We start from the raw sequence: 23,659 nt of genomic DNA, 5'->3' as shown, positions 1-23,659 counted from the left end.
CCTGGCGAGCAGTACTCCAACAATACAAGCCAACGAGGAACGAACGGACGACGATAAACACTACAATACCATCAACACTTGTTCCAAGAATTGACGAATGAATTTCACAATACAGTACCCACAAACACTACTGTATACATGACATATTACAAGAGATTTGATTTAACAAGGAGCTCCATCCACCCGCGGCTGCGCCGGAGCTCACCACGCTCATCCGGGCACTGGATCAGGTCGCGACCCCGCCTTTCAATGAGGGCCAGCACCCATTACCCTTCTTTGCGGGCAGAGCTGCCGCAGGCCGCCGCTGCTCGAGGCGGGAGGTGGTGCGGCGTCGAGGTATGGGGTCGGCAGGGGCAAACGAGGACGGGGCCGGGCACGGCGGCGTCAGGGGTGAAGAGAGAAGGGGCCGACGCCGACGGGTGAGGTGGTGGCCGGAAGGGGGCGACGGGGGCCGGGGCCGGTGGCGGGCTGGGGCAACGGGAGACGTGGAGCGGGGGTGGGGGGACGAGACATGCCCTGCGCCACCAGGGGCGGAGATGGAATGGGGCGGCAGGCGAGGTGTGGTGGGCGGTGGGCGAGAGAGAAGAGGCGTACGAGAGAGAAGGGAGCCAGATCGTGGTGGGGGTGGCTCTCAGGAGTCATGTCATCGACCCGTGTGGTCGATCCGCATGGTGTGCTTTCTCTTTGCCGTCTGCTAGCTGATGGCAAAGATTCTTTACCATCCGCTAGCAGAAGGCAAAGAAAGTAGCTGTTAGGTTGTTCTCGGTAGCCCGTCACCCACCCTCTTTGCCGTCTGCTAGCAGACGACAAAGAGTTGGCTGATGGCAAAGCCTACCTTTGCTGTCCGCTGCCTCTTTGTCATCCGTTTTCTGGTGGCTAATGGCAAAGCCTACCTTTGTCGTCCGCTAGCGGATGACAAATAGTGGGCAAACGGCAAATCTGCTGATTCCAGTAGTGAGAGATTATTCTTGCTCTCTTAGTACTTGCAATTGAGATAAATATGCTTGAAGGAAATATGCCCTAGAGGCAATAATAAAGTTATTATTTATTTCCTCATATCATGATAAATGTTTATTATTCATGCTAGAATTGTATTACCCGGAAACATAATACATGTGTGAATATATAGACAAACATAGTGTCACTAGTATGCCTCTACTTGACTAGCTCGTGAATCAAAGATGGTTAAGTTTCCTAACCATAGACATAAGTTGTCATTTGATTAACAGGATCACATCATTAGGAGAATGATGTGATTGACTTGGCCCATTCCGTTAGCTTAGCACTTGATTGTTTAGTATGTTGCTATTGCTTTCTTCATGACTTATACATGTTCCTATGACTATGAGATTATGTAACTCTCGCTTACCGGAGGAATACTTTGTGTGCTACCAAACTTCACAACGTAACTGGGTGATTGTAAAGGTGCTCTACAGGTGTCTCCAAAGGTACTTGTTGAGTTGACGTATTTCGAGATTAGGATTTGTCACTCCGATTGTCGGAGAGGTATCTCTGGGCCCTCTCGGTAATGCACATCACTATAAGCCTTGCAAGCAATGTAACTAATGAGTTAGTTATGGGATGATGCATTACGTAACGAGTAAAGAGACTTGCCGGTAACGAGATTGAACTAAGTATTGAGATACCGATGATCGAATCTCGAGCAAGTAACATACCGATGAAAAAGGGAACAACATATGTTGTTATGCGGTTTGACCGATAAAGATCTTCGTAGAATATTAGGAGCCAATATGAGCATCCAGGTTCCGCTATTGGTTATTGACCGGAGACGAGTCTCGGCCATGTCTACATAGTTCTCGAACCCGTAGGGTCCGCACACTTAAAAGTTGGATGATGGTTATATTATGAGTTTATGTATTTTGGTGTACCGAAGGTAGTTCGGAGTCTCGGATGAGATCACGGACATGACAAGGAGTCTCGAAATGGTCGAGACATAAAGATCGATATATTGGACGACTATATTTGGACACCGAAATGGTTCCGGGTGAGATTGGGACAATACCGGAGCTCCGGGAGGTTATCGAAACCCCCTGGGAGGTATATGGGCCTTAATGGGCTTTAGTGGAAAGGAGGGGAAAGGAGCAAGGGAGGGCCCCCCCCCCAAGCCCAATCCAAATTGGGAGCCCCCCCTTTCCTTCTCGCCCTCCTTCCTCTTCCTTCCCTGTCCTTCTCCAAATAGGAAAAGGAGGAGTCCTACTCCCAGTGGGAGTAGGACTCCCCCCTTGAGCGCGCCTCCTCCCCTTGGCCGGCCCCCTCCTCCACTCCTTTATATACGGGGGAGGGGGGCACCCCATAGACACAACAATTGATCATTGATCTCTTAGCCGAGTGCGGTGCCCCCCTCCACCATATTCTTCCTCGATAATATTGTAGCAATGCTTAGGCGAAGCCCTGCATCGGTAGAACATCATCATCGTCACCACGCCGCCGTGCTGACGGAACTCTCCCTCGAAGCTCGGCTGGACCGGAGTTCGAGGGACGTCATCGAGTTGAACGTGTGCAAGAACTCGGAGGTGCCGTGCGTTCGGTACTTGATCGTTCGGATCGTGAAGACGTACGACTACATCAACCGCGTTGTGCTAACGCTTTCGCTTTCGGTCTACGAAGGTACATGGACACACTCTTCCCTCTCGTTGCTATGCATCACCATGATCTTGCGTGTGCGTAGGATTTTTTTTTGAAATTACTACGTTCCCCAACAATGCTAAGCTTCCCTCTACATGTGATGGTATACCAAGATTGTTTAGTACTCCAACCTGACCATCTGGGTTAAATTCCTAGAATGGACGGGTGATGCACAAGGTTTTTTCCTCATTTTATTTCGTTGACGACCAAGCTTGATACACAATGAGACCACTCATCAAGATAAAATCTTGGTACTCACACTAAACAAAAAGTTTTGAGGACCAGACTTGGTGCGTGGTGAGACTACACATCAAGATAAATATCATGGTACTCATATCAAAATGGTTGTTTGCATCTCCAGTTGGTGCAAAGGCCGGGAGAAGTGAAATCCTCTCCTTTTAAGACGCGAAAGTCCCCGAGGACATGTGTTGCACTCCCTAGGCAATACGGGTGGTGCATCCATCTTCCACTGCAGGTTCACCTCCTCCCCGTTCCTCTAACTGCCCGTCATCGGCCGGAGTCGCCAGACAAAGCCCTATGTGGCTTCTAGCGGCGACGGGGTCCTCATCCTCCTACAACTTCCCTCTTAACTAGAAAAACCGCGGGGCTCCTCCCCAGTTGGTCTATTTTTTTAAAATGAGCCAACAATACTAAACAATCCAGAGAGAAACCTAGCATATCTAACTTCAAACACAAGTAATATTTTGACAAATGATGGATTTTATTGGCTCAAAATGAAGCATCAAAAGGATACAAATAAAATGAGCACATTGCACACACCCGGCCTCTGCATAAGGCAGGATGCACATAGTCAACATCAACGTAGACACACAAGAAAACCATCAGCAAATAACAAAGTAATATAAGACCAAAATTATATCTAGGTGAGGAAACAAGAACAAACATCAAGCGTTCAGATCTACGATTAGCAAACTATAACAATGACCATATATCCACACCAACCATCTCATGACACCACACGAGAGACGAGGCTTGTCAACAACGACGCCTCATAAAAGGAGCGGCGCTCAAGTGCTGACGTCACTAGATCCAACCTCCCAAGGTCAGTCTAGGTTTTCACCCTGAAGAACCGATCTGAACATATCCAACCAATGCCTTAAACAAGGTAACAACATAAAAGCATTGTCATTGCCAGGTATAACTGACTCGGGTCAGACCTAGGCTTTCACCCCGGAGCTCGAGACCGAGTGCTCGAGTAGCACCACCATCAACGTCACTCATGTGTTGTCTTCACCACTTTTCTCGATCCTTGCAGCTACATGCGATGTGCCACCGCCGGCACTGCACAACCACCCCTCCGCGTTAAGCCGTCGTACATAGTCCCACCTAGCCCAGTTGGCTCATTTAGCCTCCTACAATATTTATCATGTTCTATCTGCTTTATTTCGGGATTATGTGAATTTGCTTCAATATCAAATATTTCCTTCGTTCACTATTATAAGATGTTCCAATTTTTATCAAATTTAGATGTATATAGACACATTTTAGTGTGTTTGTTCACTCATTTTACTTTGTAGTAGTCTATATTGAAATATCGAAAATATTTTATATTTATGAACGGAGGGAGTAGTTTACAAAAATGAATGTGCTTTAGTTCACTTCTAAAGTTAAAAAGCATGCGTGTGTCTTGTGCAGGACCGCTGGTCGCGGTGGAGATGGTTTGCGGCAGTGGCTGTCTTCCGCAGGACTGCTGGCCTAGAGCTTAGTGATGGTTGGCAGCAAAACATTGTCATAGACAATAGACGCTTTTCATTTAATCTGGGGTGCCGGTCGATGTCCACCAAACATCCACGGCATGGGATGTTATCATGCTATAAGCGACTAAGCGAGACCTGGCTGAGCTCGCCTTCTACCCCCGCCGCAATCAGTCGTGCGTTTTGTCTATCTAGCTATTCGCCTAACATCATTACAGTACTGAATTAAGTCGACAAAAGCTAGCACCCAGTTTCTCTGGTCTGAAGAAAATACCTTAGGCTACAGTCGCTGCATGCACCCAGTTGCAAACTTGCAGTGTGTCCTTGTCTAGCTAATTGACAGGAGCAGGTGCTTTTTGTTTAATTTTCCAAGTGGGGAACACGAAATGTACAATCTCGGTAATAGGTGCATATACATTACTTCTAAGGATTTTGAAACTAAAATTCCAGAACATATAATACTCTTTTCATTTTTATTTGCTTCGCATATTAGCTTTGTCTTAAGTCAAACTTTGTAAACTTTGATCAAGTTTATACGAAAAGGTATTAACGTCCACGATACCAAATCATTACATTAGAATCACCATTGAATATATTTTCACATCATATACATCTGTTATTCTAAAAGACTAGATTGTTTTCTATAATCTTGGTCCAATTTTACAGATTTTGACTTATGTCAAAACTAATATGCGGAGTAAATAAAAATGGAGGGAGTATAGCAGAGAGGCATAGGCCAAGATTGTTGTTTCTTTGTTATCTGCCATCTTCTTTCATTCACTATCAACATATATCAACCTCATTTCAAAAACAAAATAAATGTGAACACAGACAAAACACTTGCTTAGTGGTTAGCGCTAATGAAGTCACTCGTCTAATTCGAAGTATTCGACAAAAAAAAAAAAAAACCACATTAGGGGTTACCGTCCCACAGAACTACCACTTTCAAAAAAGTGACCGATAACAACAAAAAATTTCTAATTTTGTGACTAAAAACTACCACTTCTAAAAAATGACCACTTTAGACATTTAAACATGTTTATGACATGCGAGACCCACCCATCAGGGCTGACGTGGCGGCAAAGTCAATTCCGTTTATTTTGACCGTTATTACAAGTGGGGCCCACCTGTCAGCATCACTTTTCTTCTCCCTCCTCCTCCTTTCTCTTTTTGCCATTTCCTCAAACACCTTGTGTGCACCCACCGACGACGGACGACAGCGGCGGCACGCGTCCCGCCGGCTCGAGCGCCGTTGGACTCAACTCTAGTGGTAGAAGATGACCTTGAGCTCGCACGACGCGGAGCACTGGTGGGTGAGGGAGGGGTTGTCGTGGGCGTAGGTGAAGGCCAGCGGGCACTCGCTCTTGAAGAAGTCCGAGTACTTGGAGGGGCGGCAGGCGGCCGGGCTGTTGTACGCGTTGTGGCAGCACAGCTCGTCGGTGCCGAACGCCAGGCAACCGCTCTTGCACGCGGCAACGCCGCCGCCCGCCGCCGCGCGCACCTGCAGCTCGCCGGGGCAGGTCTGCGTCAGGTCCTTGCGGCAGGCGAGGACGGGGCAGTTACCGCGGCCCTCATGCGGGGTCACTGACATGCCCATATTGAAGCCGTCCACAACGCTCACCCCATAGGACGACTGGTCGTCGCCGCCGTGGTGGAGGGAGACCCGTGCCAGCGTGGCGGGCGCCACGCCGCCGAGGCCCCCACAATGGAGCCACCCGCCGTAGTCGCCCGTGGCGCAACAGAGCTGCCCAGCCCCGCCGGTGGGCACGCAGCTGGTGCGCGCCCAGATGCGGCCGGACCAGGCGTGGGTGGGCGCCGGGAAGGAGCGGTGGGGGAGAGAGGAGGAGGAGGAAGAAGAAGATTGATGCTGACAGGTGGGCCCCACTTGTAATAACAGTCAACGTAATGGTTAAAATAAATGGAGTTGACTTTGCCGCCACATCAGCTCTGACGGGTGGGCCCCGCATGTCATAAACATGTTTAGATCTTCTAAACTGATTATTTTTCAAAAGTGGTAGTTTTTAGTCACAAAATTAGAAATTTTTGATAGTTATCAGTCACTTTTTTGGAAGTGGTAGTTTTGTGGGACGGTAACCCCTAATGTGGTAGTTTTTTTATCAAATACTCTCTAATTCGGCAGCGGAGCATCTACCATAGAGATTTCAGTGCTTGCCTTTAATCGTCGGTCAGTTAAACAATTCAATTTTCAAATGCTATCATGAGCCGTTTCTCTTTTGTAATTTATTTTAAAGGCACGCAAAAAGCTTGTGGGTGGGCAACCAAAAAAGCTCACCTTCCAGGGTGTACACGACTAGAGAGGACCTAGGGTTCCTCCCTCCTTCCCCCCGCCGCTGCCGGCCGTCCTAGCCCCCGCCGCCGCCGCCGGTCGCCAGACGCCCGGTCCCTTTCCCCTCCCTCCTCCCCCCTTCCCCCGAATCCGCTCCGTGCCGCCTCCCAGGGAGGTGGCCGGGGCGGCGCGAGCCCTCCTTCCCCTTCGGCCGCCCTCGTCGCGCCTTCCCTCCCTGGCACCGCCGACGGGTGCTCCCGGCGCGGGCCGCGTGGTGTTGGCGACGGCGGGGCCTGCCTGTCCCCGCGCGCGGGGCTCCCTGCCCGTGGCATGAAGGCGGCGGCGGTGCCCCTCGGCCTGATGACGTCCCGGCCTCTCGGTGCGGTGGCCGGCTGCTCGCTCGATGGTGGCGCAGCCCCTTGGCGGCGAGACGACGTGGTGGCACTGGTTGGCCAGAGACGCGCCCCCGGCCCAGATCGGGGCCCGCGGGCCCCATATGGGTCCTAGCGGGCCGGCCCCCGGCGTGGCTTCATCGTCGTCTATGTGGTGAGGTGGTGGAGCAGCTTGAACAGGGGGCAGCGACACCGACGGCATGCATGCTGCGACGCGGAGGTGGGAGTTGTCCGAGCCTCTAAGGGCCCGGCTGGGCCTGTGGGGCCACGGGCCCGACAAGCTCCCGCTTTGGCGTCCGGTCGGCTACCGTCGTGGACGGTGGAGGTGGGGCCCTCCAGTACGCTGACGGTGCTGCTGCCCTAGTCCCGGCTCCCCTTCTTCGTTGTGCATGCCATCTTCGCGGTACCGTGGTGAGACAGTGTGGGATGCTTCGTATCCGTGTGCCAGGGTGGTGGTCAGTTTGGTGGCGAGCACCGGAGTGCCTGAGGTGGAGGATGGGATCTGGAGAAATCCATGTTGGCTTGGCCGACACCGACGCGGTGGCGCCTTGAGGGTGCCATTGGACCTTCCTAGAGGGCGTCGGGGCTACCCTTCCTCTTTCCTCGCCGTGTACCGGGGGAAACCCTGGGCAGCAGCGTCGTCATCGTCGCGTCCCTTCTTGGAGGTGTTGATTGGTACCGGCGCTTCGGAGTCTCGGAGCTTGTGGGACGATCTTCGGTGGAAGCAGCGGTCGCGAGGCTCCGTCGTCTTTGTCGATCCGCCGTTATCGGCATTTGTTTCTTTTCTTTTTTCTCTTTCTTTTCTTTTGGGTGTGGTTGTGCTGCTTCCGCCCCAGCACCTATCGTTGGTTGTATTCGATGTTTGCTTTGTAATACAAAGCGAGGGGGAACCCTTTTTCGTCATCATTGTGAAGAACTGGTCTTAATTTGCAGCGTACTCTTGATGTTGAAATCAGAAATTTTGCTTCATTACATATCGTTTTGCCAACTATGGTAGTCGTTATCGCTCAACAGTGAGTTCAAGTGCAGATTTTTGTTTGCATGATAAGACAATATGCTTCTACATGTGAGCAGCACTTGAGTGCCTAATTTCTTCCCTCATGCAAAATACACACTTCATAAACACAGAGGCCTGCCCCTATAAATAGAGCCATACACCAAACATTCATCTCACACATTTCCAAAGCAAAACCTAGCTAAGACCAAATCTCCTCTAGCAATCCACTAGATAACATAATAACACTACCAACAGTTATGGCTAAGGCACATGCATTGGCTGCAGCATTGTTGCTTGTTATGTCGGTGTCCCTTGCCGCACTAGAGGGTGTTCATGACGTTTGCGGCATGTCGAATGATGAATTCAAGCTTTGCCAGCCCGCAGCGGCAGTGAATAACCCCACAGACATGTTGTTGCCGTGGCCTCGTCCTTGCTCTCTCTCGCTGCACCTACCGCTAGTTCTCTCTCTGACCCAACGAAGAGGAAGGTGAAGGAAGAAGAAGGATGCAGGACACGGGTGTTTCCCGGAGCACGTACTCCGCCCGCCGCACGAACGGCGTGTATTTCTTTCCCTGAGCACAAACTCAGCCCCGCTGGCTACATGGCTTACAACCCTGCTCACTCACGACGCGTTCCACGATCCGCATGCCCAGGCCGCGCACACGACGCGCTCCTACGCGCTCGACGCGGCCGGACTCCGCATGCATGGCCCGCATCCGCTCGCCAACTATCAAGCATGCACACACACCGGTCACACACGCCATGCTCCCGATCCGTCCCGCGTGCACACACGCACGCCCGACGCGATCGCGGTGGCTTATGCCCAACACTCACCCCCTAAGCCACAAACTACAGCAGGTGAGTCCATCGGCGTCGATGTCGCCATGGCCGCCGCACCGCACTGCTGCGGCCTCCGCCGCGCCGTCGACGTCGTTGTAGCCGCCACCGCCCTGACGTCGCTGCCAAGCCTGCCACCGTGCCGCCGTGCCCTTCACGCGCAGTCCCCACGTCACCGCGCTCCCGGCCCGCGCTCCCGCCGCGCACGTACGCGATCTGCGCAACCAGGTCCAGCGCCTCGACGCGGTCCACTCCCGCGGTCCCGACGCGCCCGACGCGTCCGGTGCGCACCCATAACACGCACCGGTCGCGCCCGGCTTGCCGCCGCAGCTCATTCGCCACGTCCCGCACGTCTCCAGCTCGCGTCCTGATCGCGCTCCGACGCGATCAACGCGGCCGATCCGGCGTGTCCAGGAGCTTGGCCTTTCTCCGCCGAGCCACGCCGCGCCACCGCCGCCTCTGCGCCACCACGCAGGTCCGCCGCGGCCGCCGCGCTCACCGCACGCACGGCATCACCGTGCTCCGCCGCTGCATGGGACGAGCGCCATCGCCGGCGAGCTCCTCTGAACCCGATGCTCCGATACCAATTGTTGTTGCCGTGGCCTTGTCCTTGCTCTCTCTCGCTGCACCTCCCGCTAGTTCTCTCTCTGACCCAACGAAGAGGAAGGTGAAGGAAGAAGAAGGACGCAGGACACGGGTGTTTCCCAGAGCACGTACTCCGCCCGCCGCACGAACGGCGTGTATTTCTTTCCCTGAGCACGAACTCAGCCCCGCTGGCTACATGGCTTACAACCTAGCTCACTCACGACGCGTTCCACGATCCGCATGCCCAGGCCGCGCACACGAGGCGCTCCTACGCGCTCGACGCGGCCGGACTCCGCATGCATCGCCCGCATCCGCTCGCCAACTATCAAGCATGCACACACACCGGTCACACACGCCATGCTCCCGATCCGACCCGCGTGCACACACGCACGCCCGACGCGATCGCGGTGGCTTATGCCCAACAAGACAGTCCGTCGGCTGAGTGTTGTGCTGCGCTTGGGAAGGCCAACCTATCATGTATCTGCCGGTACAAAGGCATCGCTGGAATATGGCTGAGAAAGTACCACATCGACGCAAAGCGCGCCATGGCGCTGCCTGGCAAGTGTGGTCTCACCATGCCCAACAACTGCTCGTGATGATCGGATGTACTACCCATAAGCATCTAGGAGTCGGTTGTTCTACATCTGCATCGACTTTTATATATGGCTAAATAAGTGGAGGAGCACTTGGAAAATCATTATGCTACTCGGTCTTATTGTTATTGTGTGGTTTCGAAGTCGTTAAGCTCTTGATAAAATAATATATGCATGTTATACTGGAAGTGTAAGGATGGCAAGCGTGCCTTGCATGTTATTCCCATGAATTTAATATCTTATTGTGATGTCCTTCGTGTCAGAAAGTTGCATGTTTTCTAGTGAACAAGTAAATGACGATCACAATTTTCCCCTATTGATCACTCATAAATAAATCGATACTCAACTATCAAGAAGATTGTCTTGTGCAGCTAGTTTTCTATATAGAGTTTGTGATTTTGCATCTATGTATGATAAAAGAAAATGCAGCCAATGTTTATCTTTAGAAAACATGAACGTCTTATAGTATCCAATGGACTGCCACAACAATTCTCCGGCTTCTAGAGAAATCTCCAAAATTAAACTATATGTACTTATTAGCAAACATATAGCATCACAGTTCATTCAGAATTTCAAGGTGATACCGGGAAGCATCCTACCAGGAACTAGTAAACGAACATGTTCTCGAATACTAGCATGAAAGACGGGACTCCTGATTTGCATAATCAAACATATTGTCACGCTAGCACAACTCACTACTTGCTAGGTGGTTTCAGTTTGAAGGTCTGATAATCCTTGGTGAGGTGCGTGTGATGTGCTCATCTATAGGCACTTCACGAGGACACTCACAACAATACGAAAATGCCCATGCCATGTGCTCATATGGAAGTATTGAATTGCATGAAAGCATCCATCACATGTCTGGTGGATCACACAATGTTCCTATTTAAGTGTGGGAAGAGAGATAGAGCAATGACTCTAAGAAGCCATCATTTGTGTGCCAAGAAGTGGAGCTTAGTCGTTGCTAGGTTCATTTCAGCATGCCACATATTCAATGTACACAGGTTTTGCACTTAGTTAGAATTCATTTTTCAGTGTCGTTGAAATCCACATACATCCTAGGGCTGAGAAGCATCGGGATTTGTGACTTCATGAACTTCCGTTAGCTTTCTACGAGAAGTAACCTTCCCAGGATGACCATGTGGAGATGGACTCCTTTAGAAATTTTCCATCCTAGTCAACTGATCCTAGTGCATTTTGTTAACTAGACATGTATCTAGAGTTGAATCGGTGTCTCGAAGCGAAGAATGCTAAAGTGCTGCACTAATTAAAGCTCATATGTCTTGGAGCGAGTCAGTCTGTTTCAGTGTGCTGTGTTGTGTAGATTGCCATTATCGTGTTTGAAAAACAAGAATGTGTATCCCACTTCATGGAAAATTACTATAAACTATTATGTTACGAACACTAATGTGGCCGCATTCACTTGGGAATTAAACTGATTCTACTAGTGTATTCGAGATTCTACCATTGATTTTCTCCTAGCCTTTTACGTCGTCAACATGGACAAGACTGCAACTCTTTTTCTTTCTTTTAGGGTGCAAGATTAACACTTGATTTCATACATTATGTGAAAGAAAATTGACACTGCCAAATTCATTTTAAGGGCCTCCTTATTTCCAACAATTCTAAAAAATGCAGAAATAGGAAGCTGGTAGAATTGCGATGTAAGTTGTTTGGTTGCATTGTACTCTCTCCATCCCAAAATAAGTGCCTTAACCTTAGTATGACTTTGTACTAATTTTAGTACAAAGTTGAGACATTTATTTTGAGACGGAGGGAGTAAAAAAATACACATTCCAAAAGGACTAGGTGCGTTTCGTAGCTGTCATAAAATACAAATAGGGAAGAATTACCATGAAATTAGTGTAATTTTTTATTTGAAATTACATGCGAACGAATATAAAAAATCATATACAGTTCTCAATCTTACATACCAACTAGCTCTAGCCGAAAAATTCCTATGAAATAAAATCTTCCAAAATTCCTACAAAATTCTTCTAAATCATTGAGGCCCTTACATATATTTTTCTTTATAGTTGATTTTGTATCTATGATGAATTATGAGCATTATAGAATTAAATTACAGTTAATGTCCATCTTTAGAAAAAACGCACATCTTTAGTGTTATCCTGGACTGACAGAACACTTCTCATGCTTTTGAAATAGCATTTCAGTTCGTTCAATTCAGGAAGCATCCTACTAGAAAACTGAAACTAGTAAATGGACTGGTGCTAGAACGCTGGCAGGAAAGGCAGGACTTCTGATTTGCATCATCGAACACAACATCTACGCCACCACAGATTACTACTTGCTAGGCGATTCTGATTTGGAGGTCTGATGATCATCGGTGAGTTGCATGCTCTGGACAACCTCTATAATTTTGTTCCCACCACACGATCTCTCCTCTCTAAGACGTGCTCCGGTTATTCCACCTTCCCAAACATCTGCTCAGCTTTCACATACGTGCATCTTAGTAGCTTATAAGAAGTGTTGGTCGGCAACAAACATATCTTATTCGCATGAACAATAGACTCTTCTCATTTAATTTGGAGTGCCGGTCGACGTCCCCGCCAAATATCTATGCCATGGAATATTATCATGCTCCGGAAGACCTGGCTGAGCTCGTCTTCCACTCCCGCCACAATCCGTTTATGTGTTGTGTCTACCTGTTATCAGCACTACTGGATTAAGTCGGCAAAAGCTACCACCAGTCCAAGATCAAGCCGATTTCCTCTATGGTCTGAAGAAAATACCTCAAGCTACAGTTGGTGCATGCATGCATCTAGTTGCAGGGTTTATTGCTTCAAGCTAGCTAGCGGATGTCCTTGTCTAATTAATTGACCAGGAGCATGTGTTTTTTGTTTACTTTTCGAAGTGGAGGAAATGCAATGTGCTATTATTTCAGTAATAGGTGCATATACATGACTTCTAAGGATTTTCCAAATTAAAAATGCCGAACATATAATATATGACCATAGGCCAAGATTGGTGTTTCTTTTCTATAGGTCATCTCGTTTCATTAACTATATATGAGCACATCACCCTCTTTTCGACAACAAAATATCTGTGAACACATGGTACAGGGCAAAACACTTGCTTAGCACTAATGAAGTCATTCCTATAATTACGGCAGCGGAACATATACCATAGAGATTTCGGTGGTTGTCTGAATAGATCGGTCGGTTAAACAGTTCAATTCTCAAGTGTTATCATGAGCCGTCTTTCTTTTGCAAAAAGTTTACTTTTTTGGAAGGCATGCAAAAAGCTTGTGACTGGGCAAATCGAAGAATCGCTTTCTATGATAATTTTGCGGCGTACACTACATTATAGAGATTTTGGCACTAATCTTTCAAAAGAAATCGGTAGTTTTACTTCGTTACATTTCTTTGTTGCCAACTATGGTAGTCGTTATCATTCACAGTGGGTTCGAGTGCTGATTTTTCTTTTATGATAAGAAGATAGTGCTTCTGCATGTGGGCAGCACTTGGTGCGCCTAAGTTCTTGCTTGATGAATAATACACACTGCATGAACAAAGTGGCTGCCCCTATAAATAGAGCCATACAACAAACATTCATCTCACACATTCCCAAAGTAAAGCCTAGCTAAGACCAAAAATCTTCACTGGCAATCCACTAGATACAAAATAATAGTACAAACAGCTATGGCTAAGTCAAATGCATTGGTTGCAACACTGTTGCTTGTCATGGTGGTGTCCCTCGCCACACTAGAGGGTGTTCATGGCGTCTGCGGCATGTCGAATGATGAATTCAAGCTTTGCCAGCCCGCGGCGGCAGTGAATAACCCGACAGAGAGTCCGTCGGCTGAGTGTTGTGCTGCGCTTGGGAAGGCCAATCTATCATGCATTTGCCGCTACAAAGGCATCGCCGGCATATGGCTGAAAATGTACCACATCGACGCAAAGCGTGCCATGGCTCTGCCCGGCAAGTGCGGTCTCACCATGCCCAACAACTGCTCGTGATGATTGGTTCAGATGTACTACCCATGAGCATCTAGGAGTCGGTTGCTCTACATCTGCATCAACACTTATATATGGCTAAATAAGTGGAGAAGCACTTGAAAAAGCATTGTCCTACTCGGTCTTATTGTTATTGTGTAATTTGAAAGTGTGATTATCTCATTAAGCTCTTGATAAAATAGTATATGCATGTTAAGTGTAAGGATGGAAAACGCGTCTTGCATGTTGTCCCATGAAATTAATATCTTATATTGGTGTCTTTCGTGTCAAAAAGTTGCATATGTTCTATCAAACAAGTAAATGTTGACCACAACATTTTCCCCCTATTGGGCACCCGTTAATAATTATGTAATCAACTATCAAGACGACTGTCCATTTGTGCAGCTAGTACTCCCTCCGTTCCGATTTACTCGTCATGGTTTTAGTTCAAATTTGAACTAAAACCACGATGAGTAAATCGGAACGGAGGGAGTATTCTATATAGAGATTGTGATTTTTTCATCTATGTGCGCTAAAAGAAACTGCAGTCAATGTTTATATTGTAAAAACATGCACGTCCTATGGTATCCAACAGACTACCGCAACACCTCTCTGGCTTCTAGAGAATCTCTAAAACGTAACTATGTATAATTAAAAAGGCATATAGCACAACAGTTCGTTCAGAATTTGGAGGTGATCCCAGAAAGCATCCTACCAGCAACTGGTAAATGAACATGTGCTAGAATACAAGCAGGAAAGGCAGGACTCCTGATTTGCATAATCAAACATAATGTCTACACCAGCACAACTCACTACTTGCTAGGTGGTTTCAGTTTGGAGGTCCGATAATCCTCGGTGAGGGATGAGGTGTGTGTGCTCTGGGATCACTCTACAATTGCCCCCACCAAATGTAAGGGCTTTCTCAGATATGGTCACCAGTAGGAAGCACACTATGAACGTTGATTGATTCAGGCAAAATTTATAATAGGGGAGCTACTTCGCTGAAGGAGGGACACTCGTACCAATACAAAAATGTCCATGTGCTTATATGGCAGTATTGAATTGCATGAAAATATCCATCACATGGTTGTTGCACCACACAATGTTTCTATTTAAGTGCGAGAGAAGAGTAGAGCAACAATCCTTAAAGGAACCATTGTGTGTCGACCAAGGAGTAGAGCTTAGTCGTTGCTAGGTCCATTTCAGCATGCCACATATTCAGTGTACACAAGTATTGTATTTGGTTAGAATTGCTTTTCCAGTGTCGTTGAAATCTACATGTATCCTAGGACTGGGAACCATCAGAATTTGCGATTGCACATGCTCGGATTTGTTGACGAAGTAACCTTGCCAAGATGGCTGTGTGGAGATGAACTCCTTCAGGAATTTGGCACCATTATGCAATTTGTTAACTAGGATGTATCTAGAGGCTGAAGCTCTTGCATCTTAGATTAGTCAGACTATCTCTGTCTGCTGTGTCGTGCAGATTGCCATTATCGTGTTTGAAGCACAAGAAATTACTAGTAGTAAACTACTTTGTTTTGAACACTACTGTCACCGGATTCACGTGAGAATTAAGCTCATCCTAGTGTATTCAGGATTCTACCCTTGATTCTCTCAAGATTACAATCTTCCACCGGTCAAGACTGCAACTCCTTTTTTTTATTTTGGTGCAAGACTAACACTTGATTTCATACGTTGTGTGAGAGAATACTGAGACTGCTGATTTCATATTGAGGGCCTCCTTCTTTCCTACGATTCTAGATGCAGAAATAGGAAGCCAGTAGAATTGTAATCTAAGTTGTTGGGTTGCATCGTAGAAACAATACACATTCCTAAAGGACCAGTTGCATTGCATAGTTGTCATAAGAATAGGGAAGAATTACCACGATATTAGTGTACTTTTCTCTGAGATTGCATGCAAACTACTCCCTCCGTTCCTAAATACGTATATGTCTTTCTAGAGATTTCGATATAGACTACATACGGATGTATGCAGACATATTTTAGAGTGTAGATTTACTCATTTTTCTCCGTATGTAGTCCATATGGGAATATCTAAAAAGACTTATATATAGGAACCATAAAAAAATCATATGTAGTTCTCAATCTTACATACCAACAAAAATTCCTATGAAACAGAATCTTCCAAATTTCTTCAAGTCATTGAGGCCCTTAAAAATATTTTTCTTTATAGTTGATTTTGTATCTATGATGAATTTGGAGAATTACAACAGTAAATTGCAGTCAATGTCTATCTTTAGAAAACATGCTCGTCTTTAGCATTAACACTATTCAGGTTTCTAGAGAAATAGATCCTGAAAGCATATAGCATTTCAGTTCGTTCAATTCAGGAAGCATTCTACCCGGAACTAGTAAATGGACCTGTCCTAGAACGCTGACAGGAAAGGCAGGATTCCTGATTTGCATAATCAAACACAACATCTACGCCACCACATCTCACTACTTGCGAGACGGTTTCGATTTGGAGGTCTGATGATCCTCGGTGGGCTGCATGCTCTGGAGTACTTTTATAATTGCTCCCACCACGCGACCTCCCCTTTCTATGACGTGTTCTAGTTTCTCCGCCTTTTCGAGCTGCTGCTTAGCTTTTGCATTTGCGTAGCTCAGCAGCTTATCAGAAGTCTTCAACGCCCTGCACAACTAGAGTTTGAGGTACATAGAGTGGAGAGCAAAAACATTAGGGGCGTGTTTGACGCCCGTAGTGATCGGGCCTGACTAGCTCAAGCCTGGCTCATATGAGGCTGGGTGAGCAAATGCAGCCTCTAAACCCTAAACCCTAAACCATGAAGCCTATCTTGATCTGATAGATGGAGGCGAAGGTGGTCCAGCCCTGATCGAGGGTGACCCTGCCGTTCAACAGCCGGACTGTGACCCTCCGGAAGCAGCCGGTGTTTGTCTTCAACTTGAACTCCTGCATCACGGATAGGAAGTGCCTCGTGAAGTCCAACAGCATAGGTATGGCCTCGAGCTGGGGGGGCATGATCACCTTGCAGAAGGTGGTTGGCCCTTCCTCCTCATGGTAGTGGCCGTAGTTCCGGTGCTTGCCAGTGGGGGGCACCTCCGGCACGTCGTCGTCCGTGTCCGGGCTCTGGACAGGCGTCACCTGCACGGGTGTCACCTCTGAGGGCGGCACCTCGTCCTTGCCCTTGTCCTGCTCCTTCGATGGCACCACCTCCTTTTCCTTGTTCTCCGTGTCGATCTACATTATGAAGAGGTTCAAAGGCTGGTCAGCATGTGCATTATGAACCTTGCAACATCGCCATTAAAACCTATGCTTGTGTGCCCCTTTATTAACCCACCTTGCCGGTCACCACTTATCCGTCTCTCACTCTTCCTCCAACCTAACGCCATGAACTCCAACAAGTCCAACCCCAACCCCAACGCCAACCTCAAACCCTTTCCTTGGGGCATTGGATGGAGGGCTTTCCACCTAGGGTGCTCGCTGGGTGACCGCACCAAGTTTGAGAACACCATGGAAATGTGCTCAAACTTCAGCAGCATGGAAGAGCTGCACGAAGAGTCAGACGCTGTGGTGAAGAAGGCGATACCGGAGGAGTTGAAGACACTGATTCCTAACCCAATGAAGGGCGCTATGTTAGTCGACATACTTCGTTGGGCCATGAATCAGGCTGAACCCAGCGATGCTGGACAAAGAGCAAAGTGGGCCAAGTACAGACAATATCGGCGTCCTCATGAACATCGTGCCGGCGTGTACTTCACCACAAATATTGTGCCTACGGAAGGGGAAGAAGAGGATGCGGTGGCGATGATTGTGAGGGCGCCGGAGACAAGAAACTGAAGGATGCCAATCGAGGTGGACTCCGGTGAGGAAGAAGAGACGATGGTGCAGGAGAAGACCAAGACCAAGCCCACCCGCCGCTCCAATCGCCTCCAGGGTGCCCAAGGCTAAGATCTGTATGTACAATGTAAGATGAACCCTAATCCCATTACTATTGTACTCAATTGGGATCTGGAACCTCATATGTACCGGTAGTCATGATGATGTTATGGTCACTTCTATGGTGTTTACCCCGATTCCCCATTCCCCTAACGCGGATCGAATCGAAACTCGAATCGAATGCGATGTAGTATGCGAGGAGGGAGGAAATAGCTTACCGTCATTGCCGAAGTGTTGTTGCTGCGGATGCCGGTGAAGGTGGCCATAGGTTGACTTTTTGTTCTCCGATCTGCTGCATGCCGCCGCCGCCGTCGGTGAGAGTGGGGAGATGGAAGTGGGGAGAGGGGAGAGAGAGCGGTGAGGGAAGGTGAGGGTAATAACTGCAGGCGCTCCGGGAAGCAACGTGCAGCCCCCGTCGCCCACGTGCCTCGCTCGGGCCTGGCTTGCGTTATGCGGGCCTGGCTCGAGGGTGCTTTAAAGTTCATGCGATGCAGGCTGAACAGGGTATCCGGGCCAACCAAATAGCCCAAACTCTTCTCACCCGGGCTTGGTTGGGCGTTATGCGGGAAACCAAACATGCCCTAGTTTGCATCGAAGTACGAATTGTAGTACATAAACCATAGGGCACAACCATGGTAAACAAGAAGGAAGGATGAAGCACACCTTCAGCATCAGGGAAGGCCACGAAGGATCATTTTCCCGTAGCGACTTCATCAAATTATCATAGTCTTCCTGATTGATGATGAATGCACAAATGAACTACATTTTCGTCCCAGATAGCTCATAACTAAGAGTAGAAAACACTAGTACTATAAAGTGATGAACAAACCAGCCTTTTTTGGCCTTTTGGTGGACTCTTAGATTAGTACTTAAACACTAAATTTGAAGATGAAGCAAACAACAAACATAATCAAGAACATCAGCAACTGAGCAACCTGCTAAGCTGGTCACGATGGATGAAGTAACCTACCACAAGATATGAATTATAAATTTAACTTAGATGAGAGCATCTCAATTAATCCCATTATCCAAGGTTGTGCACTTCTTTTTGTTACCCTATATATGGATTTATGGCAGCAAGATCCTTCATGTACACTCAGTTGAGTAGTTCATGGTAATTCATGGAAACAGAAAAGCTGATGGACGCATGATTCGGACAAGAAATTCGAAGGAGCAAGAAACGATATGACGGGAGAATCAATCCGATGCTGGAAAAAATAGGAGTCAAAGGGGACGAGGCGACCCGTCAGCGAGGTCGCTATGGAGATCGCTGACGGCGAGCAGTGGGGCCTACAACTCCCTGCATCTTGTGGTCTTCTCCCAAAGTTGGCGGCTTGGTCGGAGGGAGGACCGGAGGAGGGTGACGTTGCTCGTCTGGCGGGCCGAGGAGTGGCGATGACTGCGGTCGGTTCTGTTGGGGAACGTAGTAATTTCAAAAAAAATCCTACGCACACGCAAGATCATGGTGATGCATAGCAACGAGAGGGGAGAGTGTGTCCACGTACCCTCATAGACTGAAAGCGGAAGCGTTAGCACAACGCGGTTGATGTAGTCGTACGTCTTCATGATCTGACCGATCAAGTACCGAACGCACGTCACCTCCGAGTTTAGCACACGTTCAACTCGATGACGTCCCTCGAACTCCGGTCCAGCCGAGCTTTGAGGGAGAGTTCTGTCAGCACGACGACGTGGTGACGATGATGATGTTCTACCGATGCACGGCTTCGCCTAAGCACCGCTACGATATTATCGAGGTGGATTATGGTGGAGCGGGGCACCGCACACGGCTAAGAGATCTCAAGGATCAATTGTTGTGTCTCTAGGGGGTGCCTCCCTCCCCGTATATAAAGGAGTGGAGGAGGGGGAGGGGGGCGGCCAGCCTTGACGCGCCCCATGAGGAGTCCTACTCCCACCGGGAGTAGGACTCCCCCCCTTCCTTGTTGGAGTAGGAGAGGAGAGGGAAGGAGAGAGAGAGGGGGAAAGGAAAGGGGGCGCGCCGCCCACCTCCTTGCCCAATTCGGACTTGGGGGGGAGGGGCGTGCGGCTGCCCCTTGGCCTCCTCTCCTCTTCCTCCAATTGGGCCCATGAGGCCCATTAACCTCCGGGGGGGGGGTTCCGGTAACCCCCCGATACTCCGGTATATATCCGGAACCATTCCGGTGTCCGAATATAGTCGTCCAATATATCAATCTTCATGTCTCGACCATTTCAAGACTCCTCGTCATGTACGTGATCACATCCGGGACTCCGAACTACCTTCAGTACATCAAAACACATAAACTCATAATATAACCGTCATCTAACTTTAAGTGTGCGGACCCTACGGGTTAGAGAACTATGTAGACATGACTGAGACACGTCTCCGGTCAATAACCAATAGCGGAACCTGGATGCTCATATTGGCTCCTACATATTCTACGAAGATCTTTATCGGTCAAACCGCATAACAACATATGTTGTTCCCTTTGTCATCGGTATGTTACTTGCCCGAGATTCGATCATCGGTATCTCAATACCTAGTTCAATCTCGTTACCGGCAAGTCTCTTTACTCGTTACGTAATGCATCATTGATGAGGATACATACCTGGGGTAGGGTCATAGACCTGACCTATACGTCCTACCCAAGGTCACTACCCTAGAAGACAAGAAGTTCAAGAGGAAGCATGAGACCCCCAGTCGAAGATGTCGAGTGCAATCCGCTCGACATCATGTCACTCGGGAGTCTTCCTACCTACCGTCACTCGACCATCCAGAGAATCACTCGACCTCCTGAAGACTAGGAGTCATTCAGCGTTACAACGGGCAGGCATTGACTCCGTAGTCTTTAAGGTCATTAACAACACTTCAGGCTGGCGTTACCACTAACACCCCCACTTTATGTACATTAAGTCCCTTGTAATGCAGGGCGGAGAGGGTCCTGGCGAACTCTATATAAGCCACCCTCCTCCTCTGGCACAAGGGTTCGCACCCCCTGTAACATCACATATATAATCCAATCGACCGCCTCCGGGCACCGAGACGTAGGGCTGTTACTTCCACCGAGAAGGGCCTGAACTCGTAAAACCCATGTGTACACCTTCGCCATAGCTGAGATCTTGCCTCTCCATACCTACTCCCTTTCTACTGTCAGCCTTAGAACCACGACAGTTGGCGCCCATCGTGGGGCAGGTGTCTTAGCGACTTGTTGGTGAAGTTGCAAGTTTTTCCGATCATCGTCATCATGGTTTCCGCCGGCGGATTGGCTGAGGGCTGCGAGATCCGTCTCGGCATGCTCGTTTTCATCGCTGACGACTCCGCATGGCTTCAAGAAGCTCCCCTTGACATTGAGGCGCTCCCCATCCGAGGGGCGACGCACTTTCGCGCGTGCATTCACGGCGTCCTCCTCAGGCAGCCGTCAACCCCTATCAGTCGGCTCCGATGGTGTCTTCCCTCCCCGCTGTTCGCCGCTGCAAGCAATCCGGTCGATCGCGGCTTCGGCGGTGGGTGAAACACGTGGTGGCTCGGCGTTCGGCCACCCATCAAGTCGCGGCAATCGAGCCTGATGAAACTCTCCACGGCCTGTTTGATCTGTCGACTGGCTCCGCGGAGACTGCATCCGAGTGCGATAGCAGTGACCCTGTGGCTGAAGTCTTGATGGTCGATGGGCCGCGTGGTCCACCTGGCTTTCGTCGCGAAGACGGCGAAGATGGTGGCGGCGATCCGTCGCGTGTCCATGAGGAATACCATCCTGAACCCCTTTCTTCATAGTAGAGGGAAGAACTTCGTCGCCGCAACATGGATGCACTCCACACGCCCATCGTTGGAGAAACCCCCGAGGCTCGGGCCTTGGAGGAGGCGCGCCTGGCTAATTTGGCTGAGCACACTCGACTGGAGAACCTGTAGCGTGCTCTCGACGAGCGGGCTCGAGAACGGGTCCCTGAGTCCAGTCGACGACAACTTTTCCCGCCTCCGCCTAAGGTATACCGTACTCCGATTCAGAACCTCACAGCTCCAGCCTGAATAGCATAGTCGATCCAACCTTCCCAGTCGGAGGCTGGTAGAGGGTTGCTGCAGATCCGGGCCTTGCTCCGGGCAGTAGGAGAGCAGAACACAGCAGTGTCTCAGTCGCGGAATAGGATTCACAGCAGATCCGTAGTTGCGGATACAGTTCAGTCGGCCCACAGCCCAAGATCGCCCCTGCGATGTGAGGGCCGTGGACAATATGATCGTCAGCTCGACCGCGACAATCGTCGTCGAGTGCCCACGCCTCCTCTGAGGAGTGCGTCATATGTGCCTCGACAGAACGATGATAGACGTTGTCACAGTGGTGAGCGCAGAGCACCAGTCGACCCAAGGGAGCCAGGCTTTGATGCGAGATCCATTCTCGTTCAAGGCCTAGACGACCGGAATAGAGCGCATAGAGAAGACCCTGGCAGAGATCGTCCAAGTGACAGCAGAGTGCATGTTTCAGGTCCAGAGTGTTTCAGCAGAGCCATCAGGGCGGCAGTGATTCCTCCCAACTTCAGGTTGGCAACCGGAGTCAGTAAGTTCACTGGAGAATCCAAGCTTGAAACTTGGCTTGAAGATTACCGAGTGGCTGTGCAGATTGGTGGCGGAAACGATGAGGTAGCGATGAAACATCTTCCTTTGATGTTGGAAGGGTCGGCCCGAGCGTGGTTGACTCAGTTGGCTCCAGGCAGTATATACAGTTGGGAAGAGCTGGCTTGAGTGTTCATCAGAACTTTTGAGGGCACTTGCAAGCGACCAGCAGGATTGACCGAGTTGCAGCATTGTGTGCAAAAGCCAAGTGAGACTTTGAGAGACTTCATTCAGAGGTGGACCACTTTGCATCACACTGTTGAAAATGTATCAGAGCATCAAGCAGTGTGCGCCTTCAAGGAAGGCGTCAAATACCGAGAGTTGGTCCTGAAGTACGGTTGGACTGGGGATATGACTCTGACTCGGATGATGGAGATAGCCACCCATTACGCTAACGGAGAAGAAGAGGATCGACTGCGTAGCGGGCAAGAGGCCGGTGGAGGTAATTCCAATCGGAAACAGAAGCGTAAGGCCGACCCGGCGGCACCCGATGAGATTGCAGCAGTGGCTCGGGGAAAGTTTAAGGGAAAACCCAAAGGGCCCTGGCCCCCTAAGAAAGTAAAGGATCAAGGAGGGAATGATGTGTTGGATTTGCCATGTCACATCCACATGAAGAAGGATGAAGAAGGTAATCTGATCTACCCTAAGCATACCACTCGACAATGCCGACTCCTGATCCAGCAGTTCCGAGAGAAACAAGCCCAGTGAGAAGGAGAAAGAGTCGGACAAAGATGAGGATGGAGAGGAAGACGACGGTTATCCCAAAGTCAATTCCACCCTCATGATTTTTGCCGATGTGGAGAGCAAGAGTCGGTTGAAAGTTATCAATAGAGAAGTGAATATGGTCGCTCCAGCGACGACGACCACATACCTGAAATGGTCTCAGACAGCCATCACATTCGACCAATCTGACCATCCTGCTCGTGTAGCCACCCCCGAGCGGCAAGCACTGGTGGTCGACCCCGTGGTCGGAGGCACTCGACTGACTAAAGTGCTGATGGACGGTGGTAGTGGTCTGAATATCCTTTATGCTGAAACCTTGAAGGGGATGGGCATTCCGATGTCCAAACCTAGCGAGAGCAATATGAATTTCCATGGTGTTATCCCCGGAAAGAAAGCCGAATCACTCGGCCAGATCGCTCTCAACGTG

At 49.2% G+C, this 23,659-nt stretch overlaps 2 protein-coding genes across 2 annotated transcripts; one reads left to right on the top strand and one right to left on the bottom strand.

The window, feature by feature from the left end:
• Nucleotides 1-5,625: 5,625 nt before the first annotated feature.
• LOC119361123 (osmotin-like protein) lies at nucleotides 5,626-6,213 on the bottom strand (the record flags this gene model as incomplete). Its single annotated transcript, XM_037626486.1, has 1 exon — nucleotides 5,626-6,213. A coding segment is annotated over one exon (588 nt), but the record flags the coding sequence as incomplete, so codon positions are not given.
• Nucleotides 6,214-13,644: 7,431 nt separating this feature from the next.
• LOC119368272 (putative lipid-transfer protein DIR1) lies at nucleotides 13,645-14,302 on the top strand. Its single transcript, XM_037633575.1, has one exon. It carries the CDS (start codon nucleotides 13,715-13,717, stop codon nucleotides 14,030-14,032), a length of 318 nt encoding a protein of 105 aa, XP_037489472.1. The 5' UTR covers nucleotides 13,645-13,714; the 3' UTR covers nucleotides 14,033-14,302.
• The last annotated feature ends 9,357 nt before the right edge of the window (nucleotides 14,303-23,659 follow it).

This window comes from Triticum dicoccoides, chromosome 2B (assembly GCF_002162155.2).
Source record: "Triticum dicoccoides isolate Atlit2015 ecotype Zavitan chromosome 2B, WEW_v2.0, whole genome shotgun sequence".
Taxonomy (NCBI): domain Eukaryota; kingdom Viridiplantae; phylum Streptophyta; class Magnoliopsida; order Poales; family Poaceae; genus Triticum; species Triticum dicoccoides.
Note: the sequence above shows the minus strand (reverse complement) of the source record. Positions and strands in the feature narration are given on the sequence as shown.

Excerpts from the sequence above, each read along its gene's own strand:
- LOC119368272 (XM_037633575.1), top strand. The coding sequence starts at position 13,715 with ATGGCTAAGTCAAATGCATTGGTTGCAACACTGTTGCTTGTCATGGTG.